This window comes from Molothrus aeneus, chromosome 2 (assembly GCF_037042795.1).
Source record: "Molothrus aeneus isolate 106 chromosome 2, BPBGC_Maene_1.0, whole genome shotgun sequence".
In the NCBI taxonomy this organism is placed as follows: domain Eukaryota; kingdom Metazoa; phylum Chordata; class Aves; order Passeriformes; family Icteridae; genus Molothrus; species Molothrus aeneus.
In genome coordinates, this window is record NC_089647.1 from 46,166,134 (window position 1) to 46,189,962 (window position 23,829).

Sequence of the window (23,829 nt, forward strand, 5' to 3'; positions counted from 1 at the left end):
ACACAATCCCATCCAATGTGCTTTAGGATGACCCTGCTTGAGCAGGGAGGTTGGACTCTCTGTGGTCCCTTCCAAACCATCGTGTGTGATTCTGTCATTGACAAAAGCTGAAGCTTAAACTCCTTATGTATGCTACACTGAAGCTAAACATTCTCCAAGTGCCAAGCACTGAAAGGAGCCTAGGTTTGGATTCCAAAGGTTAAGTCACAAAAAGATCTGCCAAACTGCAGTTCTGGGAAAGAAGCCTCCCTATCAAAGGACAGGGTTTTAGATCGGACTGCAGAAGTGGACATATCCCCAAACACTGGAAAGTGGAATCTGCTTAACTGCAACTGTTTCATCTGAATGACTTAGGCTGAAGGTAAGTAGAGAGGGTAATATGCTAAATCCTACCCTGAAACCTTACCATTTCCTCTGAGCAGGCATTACACACCTCTTTGCTCAGCATCCCACTTACTTCTGCTATGCAGAAGTCCCTGATGTTCTGTCCTTGCTACCAAGCAGTGAGACCAAACAGGAAAATGTTACTAGAGTGACCAGGTTGTGCAGAGGAGCCAAAAGGAAGGTGGCTTTCTTCTTTCAGCTAGCTCTAGCCTGGTTCCATGAGCTGAACAGCCATGAGTGGCTAAAGGACATCTTCAAATACAGCATCATCCAAAAGCAATCCAGCAAATGCTCTCCAAGGTGCTCTGAGATTTAACCCAAAGCAGATCTGATCAAGAAATGTGCACATTTCTCATTGAAACAAAAAGAGCTAAAACAGCATTATACTACAGTTTTACTCACCACAGAAACTGTACTAGGCACCTAAATAATTTGCACAGGAATGGGTGTCTGTAGGTCACCAGCAATGTCACTGATGATTCATCTATGCCCAAGCAGAACATACCAGAGATAAAATCTGAATGCACCTTGGTCCTACAGAAGTCAGTCTTTTGTGAGGAGAATCCTACCTTCAAAGTCTTCCATTTCTGTCTACTTCTTTTTATGAACTAGTTGGAAAACAGTTTCCTAAACGCACCTCTTAAGAAACCCTGTAATTGACCTCTCCGCAGGCTCACTGCAGTGCCTGATGCTCTCCCCACTCCTGGTCACGGGACAGAGGCCCCTGACCGGCGGGGTGGGTTGGGGGACCCCTGTCTCCCCTGCACCGGCGGTACTGCCCTCTGACCAGGAGAAATGTCCCTGTCAGTAACTGTCAGAGCCAAGAGGACGAGGGGCTGCTCACGCGGCGGGCTGAGGGTGCCGGGGGGCCCTGGTGGGACGGACGGGAGGTGCGGCAGCGCCGGGCCGGGGTCTGCAGGCGGGGGCGCGGTGCCCTTGGGGCCGGGGAGCGGGGGCCAGCGCCTCGCCCCGGCCCCGCCGGAGGCACCTCCTCGCCCAGGGGAGCCCCCGGGGGCGGGGAAGGCACTGCGGGATCCCCGAGCGCCGCGGCCGGCGGGGCGGCAGGGCCGGGCGGCCGCGCCATGGAGGCGCCGCTGCTATCCCTTCCCTTCCCTTCCTTTCCGCCGCGCCTTCCTTCCTCCGCCGCGGCGCCTCCTCCCAGCCCGCCTCGCCTCGCCCTTTCCTCACCGGCCGAGGAGTGGATCTTGGAGGATTTCCGCCGCAGGGACATCTTCAGCGCGGTGTCCAGGCCGGCCCTGTTCGGCATGGTGCGGCCGGCCGGGGCGCGCTGGCCATGGGCCCCCCCGCACGCAGACGCCGCGCTGCGGCCGCCGGCTCCGTCGCGCCCGGGCTGCGGGGGCGGGCGAGGCGCTCAGCCCCGGCCGGGCCCAGGGATGCCCTCCCGGGGAGCCGCTCACGGCTCCGTGCGCCCGCCGTGAGCCATGGCGTGAGGTGCCATGAAGCCAGGGCCTGGGTTTGGTGGGGGTTTTTGAGGCGTCTCTCTAGAGCTAGTATTTTACTGGACATTTGGGGCGCATAAAGCATCCCAAGAAAGCTCCCGCTGGGATCAGGATCCCTAACCGGGCTTCTTTGTTCCGGTTACAAGGACATCTTTCATCACTGTGGCATGCTGCCAGCCTCATCACAAAAGATACCATTCCTTCTCAAAACGTCCGGTAATTCAAGGATAATAAAAGAAATAGAGGAAAGATTAATCAATGTAGCACTTACACCACATCACCTTTCTGTGCAAAACATTTGCAGCCATGAGAATTTACCTACTAAGGATAGGCAAAGAAGGAATGTAACTTAATAGAAAAAAAAATAAGATAGCACTTCTGAATCTTTACAGATCCTGATCTTAATCAGGCATAGCTAGCAGCAGTTGCCACATCTTAAGGGGTTGCTTTTTCTACCAGATGAGCTTCAAGGTGGAATGGTTTCAATGAGGCAGAATCACCACAGGATGAGGATACATTGAGTTTTGGGAAGATCTGCTGCATAAGAAATGGCCCCCTGTATCTTGAAGGTCTGTGACAAACAGCCTTAAGTCTGTATATCAATCCAGACCCCACAGAGTTGGCTACCACACATAATGGGTAACTTGGGTTTTATTTCAAAGATCATAAATAATGCTAAACCTCTGAATCTTGCTGTACTTTGGTATCCTCATATACAGCATGGAAAGTGATACTTTCTAGCTATGACTCCACAAAATAGAAGTAGAAATAGAACTTAGAAATAGAAGTATTGTTGACAAACCACTTTGAACTTCCTAAACTCAAAGTAATCCAGAACTGTGGCATTTTACACTGACTGCACTGAATGCATCCAGCCCACTGGAGATGTGTGCTTTGTGACAGGGCTGCTGCCGACAGATATTTGCCTGTGAGAGGCTTTTACTCATGGATTTTATCACTCTGGGAGAAGTGGCCCAAGAGCTCTTGTGAGTGAAATCATCCAGTTAGGACAATGCCCAGAGCTGGCACTCCTTTCCCATTTCAAGACCATGACATAGAGCTGGTTATTTTCATGAACATCATTTTCTCCCTCAGCTTGCTCTTTCTCCTCTCCACAAATTATTTTCTGTTGTGGTCTGTATCTTTGTACCAGAACAAATGGCCTGGGGAAGAGGGAATCACTTCACATATATTGTTAGCTAGTAGACAAATTAAAGTGAAGTTCACTTTGGGTTCAAACTGTCAGATCAAAGTCAAAGAAAGTGCTCCCAAAAAAGGACCAAAAAATGAATGGCAACTCCTGGATTCATGTTTACTCTTTCATCAGAAATTAGCCCTCAGGTGAACTGTATTTCCAGTACACTTAAAGTATTGTGGACTGTCAGCCTGTGAGCCCATGTAGCAGCTGAGTGCACTCGTTCCTTCACATGCACTGCACTTGCTTTCACCTCTGCACGCTCAGTGTTCTCAAAGAGTGCTCCAGCCAGAACACCATCTGCCTTACAGCCTTTACAAGGGCTACTCACTCACCTAAACTTGACTACTTGAGTGCCTCAAGGAGATTTAATTACCCAGCCCACACTTACCTGGACAAGCCTGAGCTGTATCCCCATGAAAGGCATGCCCCAAGCATTAATGACCAGGCATTTCAGTAAAGCTTATTGGTGTGGAAAAAACAAAACACATCTTTGCCTCTGCTCAGAATTAGGACCTCAGAGGAGACCTGCCTGTAAAATCTGTCTCAAGTCATAAGTTGATATAATCATACAATGCAGTCTAGTGGAACACTGAGAGGAGAAAGTGGACTGCAAAAGTGTTCAAGGACACCAAGTGTGCAGGATAATCTCAGTAACTGAGAAAGAACCTGAGTCCTGCTCAGCAGGTTTAAGAGTGAGGCCTGCAGGAAAACTAAGGTGTGCAGTCCAGAGCAGTTGGTTGTGTTTCTGAAAGCTCATGTTCATTAGTAACCAGCTGACAACCTGTGGGTAAGCCCTGAGCTTTGAGGAAAGAAACAGCTCATTCCGCTGTGCAGGACTCACCTTTGTTATTTTGTTATGCAATGCCTGTCTTTGTCATCATGCTGATTTGCACTAAATTGTGTATTATCGGACCATGAGTCATGGCAGTATTATTCCCTGGGGTCTGTCATAATGGCTCCATGGTTTGAATGATGTACTGAAAAAAAAGGAGTTGGTATTTTTCAAATTACAACGTGCTCACTTTTCTAGTATTTATAGCAATGTACTTTCAAAGAGCTCAGTATGCATAATAATTATTTCAATGTAATAAATAAAGCAAAGGCAGGAAGAATGGTCCTGTAGTTAATGTGCCAGACTGGTAGACAGGATATCTTTTTTCTATTTTTGACTGTGCCAGATGCCGTCTGGGACCTTAGAGAGATTGTTAAGCCCAAATTTCCAAAAAGATGCATCCTTTGCTCCAATTACTAATGTTATACACAGAGACTGGTTCTGGAAAAAAAAAAAAAAAGAGGAAAGAAACCCACATTACTCAAGATTTATTAGTGTAGTGGAAAATGTAACAGTCTAATCAAAGGTGAGAGCTAATTATTACTAAAAAAAAAAGAAAAAGGAAAGAAATTAAAGACTACTAATACTAAGAAATATGCTAATAAATAATGCTACTACTAAGAAATTAGGAATGCTACTACTTTTGAAAGAAAAAAAAAAAAACAGAAATAATAAACCATTTCAATTTTTTGTAGTCACACTCTTCCTGTCTGCCTTTTTTTTGGTGTGGTGTTTACCCTTCCACTGCCCCTCTGAGACCAATGATCAACAGTGCTGGCCTTTGTAAAGCAGTGGGTGTCAGGGCTGCAGCTGGTCATCAGTGTCTTACCAACAAAATATTTGCTGAGAAAAACAACTGTTATGGGGCTATTTTTGTGTGGTATTTGGGATGCCTTCACACCTTGCTCTTTATCCATTTGTCTACTGCTCCACTTTACATCCAATTGTATTATATGGGATGCCATTTATGTATGGTACATACTTGTTCTTTGTGTAATCCCTCAGCTATCTTTGTCCACTTCCCAGGTCTGCACTGCTTTAGCTGACTGCTGGTGAGCTCTTTGTAGCCCCAAGTTCTCCAGTGCCAAGGCTGTGCTCCTTTTTTCATCATCCTCTGCCTCTTCTACAGTGTCCTGTGAGTCCACTCTCAGGGGACTCTGCTGTCATACCAGGCCTGTATTCCTCTACATATTATTATGTTATGCATCATTATGTTAGTTATAAATGATGTTATACATCATCATGTTAGTTTTAAGTATCTCATTGTCCACAGCAGAACTTCTTGTCACTCTCCATGTAAAAGCCACAATGGCGCCATACAAAGTTAAACAAAAGTAAGACAGTTAGACATAGCTACCTTCCCATTAGAGATATTGCTGTTGCAACAACTAAGTGAAAGAAAACAACAGACAGGTCAATAAAAGCTCAGACAAAATGAGGCTCAGTCCTGAGGCCTTGCAAAGTCAGTACAAAGCCTGTGGCCTCCTGCCAGCAGTGGTGGTAGGCTACAGGCTGAGAGTAATTGCATGTAAGTTCTGCTTGTCTAACTCTGCTTGTCTTAAAAAACAAACAAACAAACAAATAAACCCCAACATAATGAACTCTCTTGGTCTTAAACCAAATCTTTGTGCTGTGGTGCTTTGCCCTTGTTTATATGCACAGGATCAAAATGAGCATGATGCAGATAATATGCTGAGCTACAGGGGAGGTATCTGTCACTCATCATTACATTTTTTAAAAGGTTAAAAAAAGTAAAAAATCCAGGACTTGCTGTTTCTAGATTGATAGAGAAAGTGTGCTTGGCATCACCCAGCTTAAGAAAATAAGTGAAATAGCTTAAGGATCTTCTTTGCAGAGATGCTGGTATCTATAGACAGATACAGGATGTGACCTTACATATGTGAACATGTGTCAATGCATGCAAGGCCAGCCTGGAATCTCTTAAAGGAGGTGGAGTCTCCTGTGCTCTATAGAGCAGAAGGGGCTCAACAGTAACACTTCTCTTACAGTTCACCATAATCCACAGATAGATTTAACTTGAAGGTGAAAAAAAACATGATGAATTGCACATTGAGTGGGAGCATAGGAGAGGGGGGGAGGGGTAGAGAAAGGGTAAACCATTACCTCTAAGTGAAATGGGGGGAAAATATAAAAGATTTGGAAATGCAGGCATCTTCATTGTTTACATGCCATTCAGGTTTTTCAGATTTTTCAATAATGACGTATGTAAATAAAATAAAAAGTGAATAGAATAATCATATTGATATGTTGGAAACTGAAATTTATACTCATTTTATAGCAGGAGGTGATCTGTGATTTGCCTGAAAATTACTGAAAAACTTCAAATTTGCATGGTTTTAAAGATACATTCAAAATACAGTAAGCTGAATTGGAACAAGTAATTTTTATTCCACGATAATGGTGTCAACAGAAGGAATTCATCAGGCTGGAAATTGATGGAAAGCTCTGTGTAAAACAACCCCCTAAAAGTGCTTTGCACAGGAAAGACATATGGTAGAGTAGACCATAGTTTTGATCTTAGCTTATATGGAGCCAAGTTAGCAATTAGCTAGTAATTAAGAAGAAATATATTCTTAAGCAAAGAAGACTAATACTGAAGAAATTAAAAGTTTAATGAAAAATCATGGAATCTTAAAATGGCTTGGGTTGGAAGGGGCCTTACAGATCATCTCGTTCCAACCCCCTGCCATGGGCAGAGACACCTTCCACTAGACCAGGTTGCTCAAACCCTGTCTATCCTGGCCTTGAACACTTCCAAGGATGGGGCATCCCAGCTTCTCTGGGCAGCGTGTTCCAGTGCCTCACCAGCATCACAGTAAAGAGTTTCTTCCTTGTATCTAATCTAAGCCTGCCCTCTGTCAGTTTAAAGCCATTCCGCCTTGCCCTGTCACTCCATGCCCTTGTAACAAGTCCCTCCCCAGCTCTCTGGTCAGCCCCCTTTGGGTACCGGAAGGTGCTTTAAGGTGTCCCTGGAGCCTTCTCTTCTCCAGGCTGAACAGCCCTCTCAGTCTGTCTTCATAGGAAACATTTAAGATGGGATTGATTTCCAGAATGTAAATAGTTCTCAAAATGCATGAGGTGCATTTTCATTATTTTGATTCACTTCCCTCTCCCACAGCTAGGTTGCTGGCTAATGTGAGTCCAATATTCTCTGGCTTTCTAATCAATGAGATTGGTGTAAAGGGAATCCAAGGCAGGCATGAAATACTGCCATACTGATTTGGTGGCACTCATGTTGTACAGTTGTAAACAAATGCAGAAAAGCAAAAGTTAGTCCCAAGAAAATGTTCTCAGACTGAAAAGAAGCTTGAGAGAGTGGACACACTTGTTAAGGTAAAACATACTCTGGAGCATGTGTGTAAATTTCTGAAATATGTTTTGAACCAACTGCTATGGCCAAGGCACCACATGATTTAAAATATGATGGAATTAACTATATAGTTTATCTGTGACCTGGACTTTGCTCTAAATACCAGAAAAAAATTTACTTACTATGTAAAAAAACACACTTACTTTTACTATGTAAAAAAACCACACTTACTATGTGCACAACATAGTAAGTAAAAAAAAATTAAACTCACTGAAATCCCATTTAGTATAAATAGGGGGACTTTTTACAAGAGCATGTAGGAGGGACTTTTTACAAGAGTATGTAGAGACGGGGGAATGGCTTTGAACTGTCAGTAGTTTTCAATTATGTATTAGGAGGAAGTTCTTTGCTGTGAAGGTGGTGAGGCACTGGAACAGGTTGCCCAGAGAAGCTGTGGATGCCCATTCCTGGAAGTGTTCAGGGCCAGGTTGGATGGGGCTCTGAGCACCTGGTCTAGTGGAAGGTGTCTCTGCCCATGGCAGGGGTAATGGATTTAAGGCCCTTTCCAGCCCAAAGAATTCAGAAGAATAGAATTCTGTGATTCTATGATATTCCATACCCTAGAGACCAGCACCCACGGCTCTGCTTGTTTGCAGTGCTTTGGCAGGGACGCTGGAATAGGATAAAATAGCTCTAGGGTAAAAGGCACGCTGGTTTCTGCCCCGCTGCTGTTCAGAAAACAGGTCCAGCTCGTGCCCTGCTAACTGAGGTTGCTTCCTTTGCTGGGAGCCCTTCCTGCAAGCTGGAAATCTGCTTCTCGGACACCCGTCTCCAGGGAGCTTGCAGAGAGGCAGTGTCATCCTATCCCCATTTCCCCCGGGTGGAGGAGGGACGGGGAGCGGCGGTGGCTCCCGTCGGGGCATCTGGAGAAGCAGTGCTCCGAGGGATGTCCTGAGCGCAGGCTGGCGGTGTCCCTGCCCTGGGGAGGATGGTGGGAGCCGCTCCAGCACCTCGGAGAGCTCCCGGGGCCGGGCCGCGCCGCCCGGCACCGCCTCCTCCGCCCCGGCGGGGCACAAGCGGAGCAGCAGTCACCGCCCTCGGCAGCCGCTTTCCTCGCCGTGATTTCAAACCGAGCTAATTCGTTTTGTTTCGAAACCAGCACTGGTTCAAGGTCGCGTTAGTATCTCCACACGCGGAGAAACAAAGGCCACGGGCGCAATGTCCAAGGAGCTTCTGCCCTGCCCTCCCTCCCAGGGCAGATCCGGCCCCGCGGAGCACAAAGGGAAACCGGTTTTCCCCCAGTCCTGTTTTTTATCTCCCCCTCAGGGGAAGCTGGGGCTCGGCAGCGTGTGTCCCCTCGCCTCCCGGGTTCACGGTGTGTAGAGCCCCAGAGAAGCTGACTTTAGTCGTACCCCCCTCCCTGCTCAGGCTGCTCTATCAAATGACAAGTGCTCATGAGGTCTTGGCCTTGACAAGCTGCACCTGGACAAAGCCCCTCTCCAGCTTATCAGAAACACTGTCTGTTCCCAGGAAATAGTGTTGTCTAATGAGCATTTGTTTTTTAACAAGCAGCCTCAGAAATTTATTTTTCTTGCCTGACTAGAAACCCAAGTGGAATAATATTTCTGTTGATGAACCTTCAAATAAAGTTACTGACTCAAATTGTGGCCAGTATGAAAAATAATTATGACTAAACCCCATTTTCTTATAACCTTGTGGACAGTGGTCTAAAGGGAGATACTTTTGAGCTCTCAGTTCCCAAAAGATAAGGGGCCGATGTGTATGTCTCAAATACCGATGACTGGATGGCTGTGGAGCCAGCCAAGGACTGTTTCTAATAACAGATCAGAATTGTTGATAATAACCAAGGACTACTGGCACTAGGATGCTGTGAGAAAGAACAAGTTTTGGCTGGAGAAGGGGGGGGCAGGTGGAGAGAGGGCAGCACTTTTCCATGAGGAAGAACCACAGCACAGTACAGCAGAGTGCAGGAATGATTGGCAGGAAGTAGACATGGTCTATAAGGTGGGATTGGCAGCTGGCTTTCCTCAGTGTTATTTCAGATCAACCACCAAAGACTTGTGAAGCCCTCTGACCCATTTCCAGAAAGGCCTAAAAGAACAGACTTCATGGTAATTGATTAACATGGGAAATGAGAAATATGTCTTTGGGGTGGAGAAACTTGTCAATAAAAGGGCATTTCCAAGTCCAGGTGGTGTCCCCAGAGCCCGGACATCTCATCAGCTGAACTGGCTCAACTGGACCACCACTTATCAGCTGGATTGATGCTGAAACAAGCATAGGCATCTGTAGGAATGCTGGGGGGTAGGACAGTCAGGACAGACGGAGATGAGAGATCTCTGAAGCCAGGTAGTGAACTTGGGGTTTATTGCAGAGGGCGTGGGTGCCAGGGCCCTGCTTGGAGCTGCCAGAACAGCTCGGAGCAGGCCCAAAAGAAGAGAGGGGTAGAGAGGATGAGAGGGTAAGAGAGTAAGAGAGGCAAGAGTGTAAGGGAGTAAAAGGGGTAAGACAGTGAAGTTCCCGTTACAATACAATAAATCTTCTTCTGTGTTGAATATTCTGATTCTCACTAACCAATCTAATACCATACACAAATCTTATTGCATTTACATACAGCCTATAAGAATCACTACATTACCATACTGTGTTGCATTTTAAACCCTAAAAACTACTCTTTGGACCCCTTCTGCCAAGCTAGTAGGGTCTGCTCTGACCCTTGGACCTGTCTGCAAGCAGAGGATATTGTTTCATCAAAAGGGGATTATTACCTTCAGTTGGCCACACCATTGTTTTCTAGTTGTTCAGTAACTAAGGTATCTCAAAGCTTGCTTTCATTTCAATCTTGCTTATTGTTTTCATATTCTCAAAATCTTTTGCCAGACAATCATATTTATAAGGCTTTCCTGTTTCATCTTCTCCAACAGGCATCTTTTTAGCTGGATCAATGCTGGAACAAGGGCTGATGATGTCTTTCATCTCTCTTTTCCTCTTTCTTTCCCTTGCTTTTTTCTCTTTTCCTTTTAAAGATTAATCTTACCTTTTTAAATTAACTTCTTAAATTTCCCTTTTCCCTGCCACCCTCCCTCTTTATCTAAAACCCACTGCCATATGCCTTACTTTTCTCTTCCCTTCACCCCAGCCCTTTACCGAAAATCCAGTGCTGTGTGCCTGTATCTCAGGTCTAGGAGTAACACACCAATTTCCACATCAAGTGTGTAATGTGCCAGTAAAACTCTCTGTTTGTGGACCCTCGGATTTTGTTGCTCCTTTCGACCAATGAGCATTTTCGAAGCTGAAGTGCTCCCTTCCCCTTAAAGGGAGGGTTGTCACACAGTGCCCTATTGTCGCACGGTCACCTTCTCCTTCAGAAGCAAGTCTGCGCTCCCAGACGCACCGCCAAGCCACCACTTGCTCCTTGTTGTCTGGCGCCCTCTCCTGCTGTGAGACACTTCCTCTTGGAAGCCGAAGTTTCAGACGGATTCAGCTGGTCCAGGCAGCGCACGGGGATGTGCCGTGGGATGCTCTGGGGCCCCGTGCACTGGGGCTCTGCACGGGCTCTTGCCCACAGTGTGCTTCTGTCCAAAACAGTCCGGGTTATTCAAGTGTTCTGCCTTCCCCAATTCTACCACCATCAATGTGAGAAGGAATCTTGCCATGGTACTTCCAGGAGTTTTGGATGCCTCAAATTGCATTACTCACATCTCACAGCCTAGATCATAGAGAAAGGAGCTATAGCTTGATTCATGTCAGAGCACAGTGGATGCAGGGGAATAATGAGTGATTGAAATCAGCTGGGGGGCCAGAATCATAGTTTGAGATTCATGTAACAAGGAAAAAAAATTGGAGTCTAGTCTTGGAGATACCTTAAAATGAAGGGGGGAGAGGGCTAAATTTTAGAGACCTTTTGCTGAAATAATATGATTCTTTATGCTCACTATGTACATTCAAGTTAACTGCTACACATTATGTAGGTTAACTACAGTGTGTGCTCATACACTCACTGGCAATTCCTACTCTTTCAGTGTTTATATGTATTTGTACAAATACATCGAACAAATTGAATAAACTGTATGTAAAATGTGTTTTAGAACACAGTAAAAGAAATTGTACTAGCAGCCAAAGTGCTCTATTCATGCATTACTCGGTCAGAAAAGGGCAAGACCTCTGTATTAAAATAGCAACATGATATGCTTTCCTGGGCACGCATGCCTGAAGGTAAAGAGTGAGCCATTATTAATGTAGCTCAAATGTGTCTGAACTGCAAAAATAGCTCACAGGCTCTGCAAGGTATGTCAGATGCTCAGCACTGTGGAAACAGTACTGTGAAAGGAAATACATCACAATGGAACTGGCCAAGTTGAAGTCTTAATATTACTGATGAGATGGAAAAGTTCAACATACAATCCAAGTGCTTTTCTTGGAAGTACAAGCAATACAATTTATCTGTCCCATGTTACTCAGGACAAGAGCCACTGTGGTTATAAACGCCTGAAGTTCAGCCTTCAAAAGGACTGCTTAAAATAATGGGACAAAGTGATCCCACATATCCCATTTTAGCTTTCAACCTGTAAAACAAAATCAAAGCTGTATTTGTTTTGTTTTAGTGTGTATATGTTTCATTTTTGCACTTCAGGCAATTTACATTACACTAAAGATAAATTTAGTGCTGGAATAAACACCCTCTGGAATAAGTGTGAATGCCAAAGAGCAACGTGCACCAAGTATCTGGTGAACCTGCTCCAGGTCTCTTCCAGACTAGTCAAAGTCTAGTGTAAGCCCAGTGGGAAAAAAAAGAAATTGAAGAAATTTTGCTGTGAGGTTCCTTGTGTGTCCAAAAGGCGGGCTTAACCCCATTCCGCCTGTAAACATGAGCAGGCTGAGGGAAGTCTGCAGTGTGCTGGGCAGTGCTTGCCTGTTGTTGATGCTTTCTGTGTGCAGGCTGAAATCAGATTAGCTGCATAGGATCTCAGGAGAGCTAATTATATTTTTAATTTTAAAGACTCATCACTGAGTGCTGCACTGTCAGCATGGCCGTGTCTTTTGTTCTGAATGCTGCTCTGACCACAGCTGGGTATGCACAGCTCCAGTTATAACCACGGTATGTGACCGGAGAACAATAATCCTGAGCTTTCTGACATTTGCCCCCTCTCTCCCATGAAATCCTGCAGACTGCACTGATGTATGGTCAGTGCATTCAAAAGGAAAGTCAGGTCTCAAAGCCTCCTCAGGAACTGGCAAATCCTACAGCCCACATTTGAATTAATGTGTCTCATTTGTGAAACAATAATCCAGAGATGATCTGGACTGTCTGAAGATCTCTGCGTCTTTTTCTGAACAGGTGGTCTGTAGCACACAGCTACCACAACAGGACCATGCTGGTCTGCCTACTACTTGTGACCCGACTCTCAGCTGGCTCCTCATCCATTCTGAGAGAGAGCTCATGCATTCCTGCTGCTCTCCCCTCAAAAGGCAGCTCCTCCCCATCGCTGTCCTTCCAAAAGGGCCTGTGTCCATCCATTGCAGCACTCCAGCTGTGTGAGCTATCCCCCCAGGTCTCTGTGATCCTGATGAGATCACAGCCTTTGAACTGCAAACAGACCTGATTTCTCCTGCTTCTTCCCCATGCTTTCTGCAGACCAGCACTTGAGATGCTGAGTTCTTAGAGAAAGAAAAGTATCTGCCCCACCTTACTGACCTGCAGGGCCAGCTTTATTTGTGTGAACAGACCTGGAGTGAGTCCACTGCAATTCTCTTCTGTTATGAGGTTTCTTCTGCCCACATCACCTCGCAGACTCAGATTACCAGCTTGGCCCAACATATCCTCACACAGTTGCAGGATGTCCTGCCTGCCCCACATCATTCCTAGTTGGCCTGGTGGGCAGCTTGGTTGGGCTCTGATCAGTCACTTGGTACTTATCAGATAACTGCACAGGGTTACTTCAGCAGGAGCTTGGGCATGGTGAAGTGGCATCTGCTTTTAAAAGCAGAATAGTTATTTCCCAGCAAGGCAAAAGCATGAAGTGACAGGACATAATCTGCTATCATTTACTGCTTCCTTTTATAGTTCCACATTTGCACATGTTGCTAATTGTTGTGTGTTACTTGGCAACACAGGAAACCACTCCTATGTGATGTATTATTAAAGAAGAGACTATTAGGGAGACATACAGAGCCATAATATCAGCTAGAAAGTCAATGATAGCATCACACATAAAAGAAAGAAAAATCTATTAGTTCAGCCTGATATTTCTCTTTATCTTTGCAGGCATCACGTTTAAGGCAGCTCTCTTGGTCATCTTCAACATTAAGGCTTTCTACAGGCTTTGGAATAGCGCTACCAGTTCAACTTCATTTAATATTTCATTTTAAATGAACTAATTTGTAAAAATTCTGCCAACAATTTTTATTCATTTGCGTATAAATAAATTACGTTTCTTAATGTCACCAAAAGACAAGGTAAAAAAAAGTGTTTGGAGGGTGGGGGTGGCAGAGAACTGCAGTTTTATCACAGAAAGAGAGATAACAGAAGCCAATACCAAACTGAATCACTATAATTTAATTGGTGCCATTAACACAGTATCTTGGGAAAGCTGAGTAACAAATTACATACTTCTCAATGGAGGGGAAATACTTGACAACTCTCACGTGACAGGGCAGGAATATAGAAGTGGAGGCTTAATGTTTCTTTTCCTATAGCCTTCAATTTCTACAGAAAGCTCTCACTATGCTTTGGGATATTCCGCTTAGCAGCTCAGTTAAACATAGCCTGTCACAGATGATCTCATCTTGAGCCATGTAACCAACTGTGTTCTTACACACAGCAAAATTCCTACTAGAATGGAAAAAAGGCACAGGCAAGCTCTCTTCATCAGTGCATTAGTGTAGCAGTTGTAAGGATCAGAGTTAAAATGGACCTTGAAGGAAGGACCTGACCAGCAAGGCAGTAGTGAGCCATAGGTAGGTTTCTATGTATGTGTCTTTTCAATCAGGCACATTTCAAATATTAAAGGAAGTCATAAAGAAACAAGGAAGCAACAGAAGACACGTATGTATTTAAATACTGTCAGTCTCAGCAGCTAACAGAAGAAAAAAAAAGTCAAAATAAAAAAGCTAGCTCTTACAATCACATTTAAATCTCCTCACTCTTTACTGCAGCTAAAGAAGCACTCAAGGGAGGGGACAACAACCTCTGCAGTAACTAACAGCACAAATTACATCAGAAGAGATCTTAATCATATCCTTAAATCATCTAAATCTCATAACAGAGTTCCTTAGAACTACCTTCAGGAATGAAAAGAAGCCCTTCTGTTGAATTTATGACACAAGTTTTCCACTTGCAGAACTGAAGTAGACATCCAATCACATGGGATTTTATAGCTACCCTTGAAGTATATCATGAGCAGATGTTCTAAGTGACACACCTGGCACAGAAGCACATTTGTCAAGGCCACTATCTGCAGGCAGAGAAAGGCAGTAGGACTTGTTCGCTTCAAGTACCCTACTGCTCAGAATACACACAGCAGATTAGTGCACAATTCTGCATTTCTCCAGGGACTGAGATGTAGGTTGCTCAGAAGACAAGCTTTGTAACATCCAGCTTCTCCTAGAAACCCCTGGAGCACTTTTAGCTGGGCTTTTATGTACCATAGTGACTAAAAGGCCAGGAACAGAGCTGGGGAAAAGTGGGGAAAAAAGTGAAAACTGAGACTGAACATTAAGAATAGTAAGTTTTCTTATTAATCTACAGGATATGGCTCAACAGTAATTCACAAAAAGCCTCAATTATTTAACTTGCAACTTTATTTCAGTGTAAGTCATTGGTATAAAGTTTAATATCTAATTATACAGATACTGGGGATTTTCAGGGAAGTTTATTTTGTCCTTTTTAGTGTCTTTTGCCACTTGGTCCTCAGGTGTGTTTCAAGAGGACTAACACTACATGTGTACCTTAAATTTCTATACAAAAGCACTTCAAGTCTTTGTTTTGTTCTTCTGAGTAGGATGCCCAAAACATGCATATTATAGACAATATAACGGTCAAGGAAATGTTTCCCCTCTTTAAACTAAGGCAGTTAAAACCCCAGGAATATCGATTGAGTAATTTGGAAGAGTAAAAAGGCTTCCTTAGTGCTCATTTATTCTTTGAGCAAGTAAGACACACCCTCTCAGAATTATCAGATTTGATTGCTGTCTGCACGAAAAAGACAAAGATTGTCAAAGACAGCATTTAATTATATACATTTCATAATGCCACTAACTCATCCACTTCTGAATAAGAACTCATCAACATTAAGAACTGTGTAAACCCACATGCAAAAATTGCCATAGAATTTTTTAAATAGAACCAAATTGGCAAGTTTTTGGAAAGGATATTTCAATGTCTAAAAAAAAAATTTAAAAAATGAGCACTTCAAGTAACTTAAATATCTTCAGCAAACATGTCCAGCAAGAGACTCTCTGTAAAAGAAATTGTTCTTAGAACAAAAAGCTAACAAATGGCTATTTAGCCACTATTTTTTCAACACAGTGGTGGGTCTGTGTGAAACATTTTGTAATCTAAATAAAGCGAGTCCATTACAATGTTAAAAAACATACATTAAGCAGGACTGATTAACTATTGCATTTCTGTATTTACAAAAGTGCTTAGCATAACAAAATTATCTAAAAAAATATAAACTTTACCAATATCATTTGGTTCTATGTGTGCTCCTAGATCTGCACTTGGAAAAAATAGTATTTACACTGTTAGATTTAGATAAGTTTCTATAATTTTTGAAGAAATTTAACAAAACTGCCCCCACAAATGGACCCATATCTAAGTCAATGAATTTCATCTGGCTCATAACAGAGCAAGAGCAAATCCTTGAGTGCTGAGCAGTACAAACAATTCTAGCCATTATCTGTGGCATTAGACCCCAGAACTGGCTGCCGACAAATTGGGCAGGTGGAGTTTTCAGAAAGCCAGCGATCAATACAATGAATATGAAACTCATGCGTACAAGGTAACTGCCTTAGCTTATTCCCTGTTGCATATTCATTAATGCAAACACTGCACGTTTTACTCCATTCATTTTCGGTGTGAACATCCCCATAGTTCCGTGTAGAAAGATTGTCAATCTGCTCTTTGGTTAAACCTCTTAAACGATCATCATCATCATCCTCATTCAGCAGGAAGAAGTGGGCAAGTCGAAGGATGGGCAGCGTTCCATTCTCCACTAGGTTGTTTGCATCTTGAGACTGCCTGCTGTCTTGGTTCTCATGATTGCGCCCAGAGCGTTGACTGCCATCTACTGCGTGTCGATTTCTAGACAAAACCCCACTGGGATCACTGCCATTCGCTGTACTTGAGTTATTCTGTGCATCCGCTAAGTGATGGCCGCCTCTTTGCACTTCTGAATTAGATTCAGTTTCCGTTAAAGAACTCAGTTCTCCAAAGCCTGTCATTATCTGTCTAAGGATTGATCGAAGTGCCACTGATGAAGGTTCCCCAAGCCCAGTTTCTGAAATCCGACGAAGAGGTATCCGTATAGTGCTAATGTAGGTCCGAATACCTGCGCGTTCTGAGCGGGATATCGTGCGCCGAAACCCTCCACTGTCACTTTCAAAGGTAACTGTGTTTTCTGACATTCCTACTCTAGAACGAGTTCTACTGGCAATGCTGTCCCGGTCTCTGTTTTCTCCAGGACGAATTCTTCTCACCTGAAGATCTAGTGTAATTGTTGGGTGCCTTCTGGCAGCAGCTACTGGCCTACCAGGTTCTTCCTCTTCTGAAGTTGTTCGCAAGGATGGGGCTACACTGGAAAGCTGGGAAGCCTGAGTGTTACCTCTTGCTTGCTCTTCAGTAGGCTGTGGAGAAGCCTGAGCCATTTGTCTCCTACTTCTGTTGACCTGCTGTGCATTTCTATCCTGCCTCTGACCATGTTCCTCAGAATGAGCAGCATCACCTTGCCTTTGCAGCGGGGAGCGGCTTCGACTACTTAGGGTAGACCTCAGCCGCAAAATTTCTAGTCTTTGGTTCGTATTCATCCGGACATTAGTTCTAGCTCTACCCCTTCTGACCCCTGCAGAAGTACCTCTTTCTGGCATTTCTCTTGGTTCATCAGCAGCCATGGAATTGTTTCGTGTAGTATTATTTGTCTGGCCTGTCAGCTCTCTCGTTCTACTCCTGAGCCTCCCTGAGACTGCATGAGAGACTATTTCTGACCTTAATGCCATGGCACGTCTTAAAAGCCTGGTCCTTGCAGCTTCGTTGTTTGCCTCTCTTGCAGCCATGCTCCTTGTCCGTGAGGCTACTGAACTGGCAACTAGCTGACGTCTTCTTTCTACATACAGTCTGGTAGCATCTATATCAACATACTCCTCACCAGAAGTTTCAAAACTGTTATGATCATGATTTATATTGATTTCGAGACTAAAGCGAAACTCCCCACTGTTTGGATTCGTTCGACTCACGGCTCTCCAGGTTTGGTTCCCACTCTGCCCACTGCGGGTGGCGTTTCCTGTGCGACGAAATGCATTAAGCCATTCAAGCAAAGAGTCGCCGGTGGAGTTTTCCCCAAGAACTTCAGAATCTGAGAGAAACAAAGAATTGCAAACATTCATACAACTGCATGCTCTGCATATGACAATGCACTCCAAATCCTCTTCACTTGCTAGGCTCTGACTTCAGACACCATACAGGAGCAGGGCACCTAACTTGCTATGCTAATGTACAAAAATGTGCTCTATGTAAAAATGCCATCAAAACTTACCAGTTCAACCTAGAATTTTTGTCTCACCAGCAGACTCACAGAGAAATTAATACACCCAGATTGTCTCTTCTGAGCCAGTGTTCAGATCCAGGTGGTCCAAAGACGGTTGTATTTGTCCAATACCTGCCACTTGCTGAAGTTACCAGTTTGGGAATATTTTAACAACTCATTTTGATACAGCAGGAAAAGGAATACCAAGTCTTGTCTTCTTTTGGAAAACATTTTTAAAAAATGTTTCCTATAAGCAGTAGAATAAATGATCACAGAATCATTAAGGTCAGAAGGAACCTCTGGAGATAATGTAGTTCAACTCTCCTACCAAGGCAAGATCACCTAGAGCAGCTTACACAGGAATGTGTCTGGGTGGGATGCATGGTTTGAACAGATTTTCTCCTTTTGTGCAAATATACTCTTTTCCTATTACAATACCCACAGCTCCATTTTCAAGTCTTCTCCAACTACACACTCAGGAACAGATACACGTGCTGTGGTTAGGGCTAACTATGTGTATAAAGCTGGCCAGTTGTCACGATCACAGTGAAGATTTTCCCTTTAAGGGATCAGATTAAGTTCTCCCTACTCCATCATCTCAGTGTCCAGGAAACCTCCCCTCCAAGAACTTTGGTATCTTCATTTCTGAGCTGCCAATTCTTCTCCCAAATCTGACTGTAACTGGCCAAATGAATAAGCCAGTATTTCTGGCGAAATGAAGACCGTGCATAAAACACAAGCTTCACTTGACTAAAACAAATGGAAATGAAACAACAAAAGTGTCAAAACAGTGGAGAGAATAACTGTTTTCCAATTAACTTCATTTCCAACTGCTCTAATACATGATAAAAACCTCTAAGAACTGAAAAAATAGTATTTTTGTGCTATCACATTTACTAGCAGGGGACAATGAGGGAAAAAGGAGCAAGTAATTTGTGATTAACATAAATGAGTTCTCGTCAAGTATTTCAAGTTGGGTTTTGCATCCTTAGGAAATCTCTCCTAAACAATCCCCACAGGCACATTGAAAAAAAAAAAAAGAAAGAGAAATGAGACTCTCTTAAATATCTTTACATAACACTACTTATGCACCACATACTATGTGTCTACATATATGAATGAGGAATATTTACCTCCAACAGTTCTACCTTCACCTTCTCTGTTATCCAGATCAGACTGTGATGTCAGACGCTCCTTAGCCCCCTCCAAACGTTGCTGCAACTCTTCTGCTGTTATTTCTCCTGAATTAATTTACATTTTGATAACACTGTTAGATAAGACACTATTATTGCCTCTACATAGCCATGCAGAAATAACATTTTCTATCTTGAATGAAAATCTTCAGAAGACAGACAAAACTGATGAAACCATAAAGAAAACAGCACTCATGTGAGATCACAATGCAGATATCAGAGGAAGTAGGAGGTAGTGGAGTGGAAGAAAAAGATGCTGAATGTGTTGCCAGCTTCCAGTAACACTTCAGAGGCCCCCAAAATTGCCACACATAAACAGATATACTTGAATGTACCAAATGTTAATTATCTGGGTTTGGACATTCAAATGCAGCATCTTGGTATACAGGTGAAGTGTTATCCTTGTGTTCCATATGGAGGATTTTTCCCTTTCTACAAAGCCACAGAAGTCAGGCTGCTTGAGTCACAGGACCCCATGTGGTGCCTAACAGCAGGAGAGTTACTCCACTATACTTCTACTGAAGGTATGCAGATCTTACCAGGAGTGCCAAGCAGGTTTCGGTCCCTCATTAACCTGTAGTCCTCCTCGTTGAGCTCGTTAATGAACTGGTAATAGGCCTCCTCCCTGCTGAGGCGCTCCAGCTGCCGCTGTCTCTCACCTTCACTGCTGCGCTCCCATGAAGGTGCCTGCTCATTGCCATTTCCCGCACGGTGCCGGGAGCGATCCATAATGATAATGCCAAGCTGTCCTGAATAAAACCAGAAGATTAGACTACCCAGGAATTACGGGAAGTATTTACCTGATTTGCAGTCAAACATCCCCAGCATTTTCAAAGAAATTAGTTTATTAATAGCTAAAGATGATTAAAGTGAACCAAGCTCCATGTTATTTGCCACGACAACAGGGTAGTTTATAATTCAAATATATAAATACTTGTAGCTTGCTGAAAAATAGTTTCAAGCCCCCTTCCTCACTGAAAGGGCATACTAGTTGGTATGGCAACTTTAAAATAAAAATGCAGTGACAGGTTGGGGGTTTTTTTAGCTAAATAATGATATTCTAGAAAGTTAAAGGAATTAACATAAAATTTATGTTCTTTCTCTCAAGTAAAATACAACAGCAGTGGGGAGTATTTCAGAAGCTGCAGTATAGCTAAAACCATGGTTTTCTGATTATTGTACTGCAATTACTGTGCAGACTTGTTACAACCCCAACACATAAGACTACATTAGTATTTTCATTGGTAATATCATCCACATAGTGTACAGCCTACAGATTTCTTTTTGGTGGAATGACTCTTCTGACATTCTTACATTATTGGTATATTTTGCTTGCATTCTCTAATCCAAGGATTAGCTAGCAACGAGACATCCATCTCCAGAATATGGGGTAAAAGGGACGGGCTGTACTTTTGCCATAGTTCTTCATCACTTACCAAATATTGAACCAGTGGGACCACACTGTTAGAAGGCAAGAATAACCTTCCAGTGTCCAAGAGGCATCATCTCCATTGATTTTTGTGTCATTACCACCTCCCTCTGGTTAGGACTCAATCCTCAGACCACTCCTCAACTTTCCTATTTTCTAAAGGAAACCTGTTCTTCCACTCTCTATTTGAAAGACGATAAAGTGTCCTCTCAATTGCACTTCCTGTTTAACAAAAGGCACCTGTAACACCTGCTGAGGCAGACACCAGAAAAAAAGAGATCACTTCTCTACAGAGATCATCAGGCTAGAGAAGCCCCAGACTCACTGCACCAATGTGCTTGCCTGTGGGTAAATGCCTGTTTTATTTGTTTGTTTTCTGTCAATTTACACACATATAAAAGTCACTTCAAGTTTAGATGACAGGGAAAACACGGAAAACAGCATTCTAAGCACACTTCTGATCAATCATTAGTCTTCACAGGACAGGTGATGAGACAACAAACAGACCATAACAACTATTAGAAATACATCAAAAAAAAAAAAAATCAAATCTTTATCAATACTGCAAACAGATACAAAAAAATCAGAAAATGTATTTGTCAACAGCAGAAGCTGGCATACATTTAATATACCTTTTTTACGTTCTTTGTGGGATCCATTCTGATGTATCCTTGGTTTCACTATTTCCACACCTCATGTTACTTCCCCCTACCAGCCCCTGTCCCAGGTAACTGCATTTCCAAACACACTTCTTCCAAATCAACCATCTTCCTCCTGTGTCCTACACTACATTTTGGTGCATTTAAAATCTTGTCTCACTCTCCCTTAAATGAGCTCTAACTCATTTGACTTCAAAAAAATTAAATCTGAGTATCTTTCCTTCAAGACATTTTCCATTCCCATAATATTTTTTCTCTTTAATCAATGTTGTCCTCTTGGCTCAGTCTCACAAGCTGTAGATAACTGCTGACTTCAATTTCCTACAAGGGCTATGTTCAAATCAGGTTACTTCCCTATCACACTTCCTAACACAAATTTCTCATCCAGCTCTTCCTCTTACTATCCTGGTTTCCTCACAACAAAAGTGGTTCCCACCCAACCCCCAGCCAGCACTATCATTAGCTTGGCAACACCCATCGTGAAAATTACCTAATTAACACTATTACCATGAAAATCCCCAATCCAGACTGCACTGAATACTGAAGTGCCTCTGTCCCGGGGGACTTACAACTTGACACAGGTGCAGCGGGGACAGGGGGAAGGAGGAATGATAAAATTAATTCAGTTTCACGAGAGGTTGTCATTTAGACAAATGCCTTAAAACAACATGTGGCTGCTTGCCCGACAATGACCATTCTAAGTTAACCGACTTCCCAGGTACATCACTGTACTGCTGCACACAAGAAAATTCCACATATATTCTTAAGAAGTCCATCACATGTAGTCCCCCTCAATCTAAATTTTAAGTGTTGTTCAAAAGATAGGTTCTTTAGTTATCAGTTATCCACAGAAAATCTGGAAATCTCTTTGATTTTGTGGGTAGTTAAGGAAAAAAATAAAATACTCTTTTGTTGACAACTGTATGGTAGGATGATTAGTCACACTCCTTGAATGACTCACTTAGAAACAGTAAGGAGTGCGAAGTGCTCCGTTGTCCTATCTGTTTAACACAATTCCATGGATGACAACTACTATCCCTATTAATCAAATGCCATTAAAACTAAGTACTTTGACACCTAAAATGTTTTAAAGTAGTTAACGTTGAAGGGTATTAACTGTATCAAAAATTAAGTACATTGCACTAGAATATTTCTGGGTATTGAAAAGTTGAAGGGCATTAACTAGTAAAATGCAAAAAACTGAAATTGAAATCCCGTTATAAGTTGGATTACTCTTCCTTTGCAAAGAAGTAAAGAGGTAGGGGTCGCATGCTAACAGCTTGTTTTCTAGCCTTTTCAACCCAAGACTTACTCCTTTAGACCTTCATTCATGATTACTCTAGCCTGTTCTTTAAGGTTTACAACTATTTTTTAATACATACCTTATGCTTTTAAGTTTCAGCCTGTTTCCCTGAAGTACTACCCCCGATTCAATTAGGTATTCCTTTTCTGAAAGTCTACCACCTGATTGCAAGGCGACCACGGAGTTTAACTGAGGAAACCTCCCCGAGCTAGAGGGCTATTTAGCATTTCTGTCACACCACAGCCTCCAGGCAGGATGATCTCACCGACTTCGGGAATTAAAAAAAAAACACAAAAAAAACCACAAAACCAAAAAACAACCCCAAACCAAACGCAGAAACCCCCACGCATGAAGCCTGGGGAAGGAGAGGAGGAAGGAGACAAAAAGGGAGAGTCAGAAGGTAATGAAAACACCGCCCCCCGGACATCCAGCGCGACCCAAGCCGAGGGCCTGAGAGTGGCCGCCCGCCCCAGGCCGGCAGCAGGGCCCGCAGCCGCCAGAGCTGAGCCAGGCCCGGGACAGGGCAGGGCTGGCGCCGCGACCCCAGGCCGTAGAGCCGTGAGGGCCCCGGGGACTGATGGAGCCCTGGGGCCGGGTCCTGCCCCGCCCTCGCCTGTTGCCGGGGGACGGGAGCGCTGTGACTGACGGGGCCCCCGCCCAATGTCCCGGCCGGCCCGCGGCCGCCGGCCAATGGCAGCAGCGCCAGGCAGCCCGTGCCCTCCCGCCCCGCGGCCCCCGGGCTGCCCGGCTCGGCCCTGACACCCACCGCCCCGGCCGGACTACGCTCTCCGCCGCTGCCCGAGCCCACGGCTCTCCTGTCCGCGGCGGGCCGCGTCACCCGCTGCGGCAAACCGTGCCGCCGCCTGCCCCGTTGGGGGGAAGCCCGCCGAGAGCGCGGCCGGCAAAGCCCGACAGCCCATCCCTGCCTGCTGCTGGCGGCGGTGCGGGCCGGCTGAGCCGCGCTGCGCCCCGTCCCTACCGGCGGCAGCGGCAGCCACCCCCGCCGGGACACCGACCCTGCGTGTGCGAGCGGGGCGCGCTCCAGCTCCTATTGCCGTCCGGGTGCCGGCTCCAGCACCGATTGCGGTCCGGGTGGCTGCCGGCGCCGCCGGCGCAGGTTCCGTGCACGAGAGAGGGGGCGGCCCCCACCGCGAGCCCCGCCCCCCGGCGCGCAGGCGCGTTGGGCTCTGTGTGCTGCCTTACGTAAGGAACGAGAGTGATCGTGGAACCGCTTTTCTCTCCGCTCCCTCCTCCCCAGGCTGGCCGCGATTTTAAAT

At 44.5% G+C, this 23,829-nt stretch overlaps 2 protein-coding genes across 5 annotated transcripts in view; both read right to left on the reverse strand.

The window, feature by feature from the left end:
* Positions 1-1,677, reverse strand: part of ATP8A2 (ATPase phospholipid transporting 8A2) — a 319,989-nt gene extending 318,312 nt beyond the window's left edge. The window contains exon 1 of the mRNA XM_066544842.1: positions 1,573-1,677. Within this exon, the coding sequence (XP_066400939.1) occupies positions 1,573-1,651 (79 nt within the window). The 5' untranslated portion in view covers positions 1,652-1,677. The remainder of the gene's footprint in view (positions 1-1,572) is intronic.
* Positions 1,678-15,008: 13,331 nt separating this feature from the next.
* Positions 15,009-23,610, reverse strand: RNF6 (ring finger protein 6). Of its 4 annotated transcripts, none has more exons than XM_066544844.1 (4): positions 23,569-23,610; positions 19,701-19,910; positions 19,102-19,209; positions 15,009-17,797 (listed from the first exon to the last, which is right to left on the reverse strand). In XM_066544844.1, exons 2-4 carry the CDS (start codon positions 19,888-19,890, stop codon positions 16,116-16,118), a joined length of 1,980 nt encoding a protein of 659 aa, XP_066400941.1. In that variant the 5' UTR covers positions 19,891-19,910; positions 23,569-23,610; the 3' UTR covers positions 15,009-16,115. The 4 variants fall into 4 exon arrangements, with proteins under 4 accessions (XP_066400941.1, XP_066400942.1, XP_066400940.1 ...); XM_066544845.1 differs by having other exon boundaries at positions 23,532-23,594; XM_066544843.1 differs by lacking the exon at positions 23,569-23,610 and adding an exon at positions 21,223-22,820.
* Between the last annotated feature and the right edge of the window lie 219 nt (positions 23,611-23,829).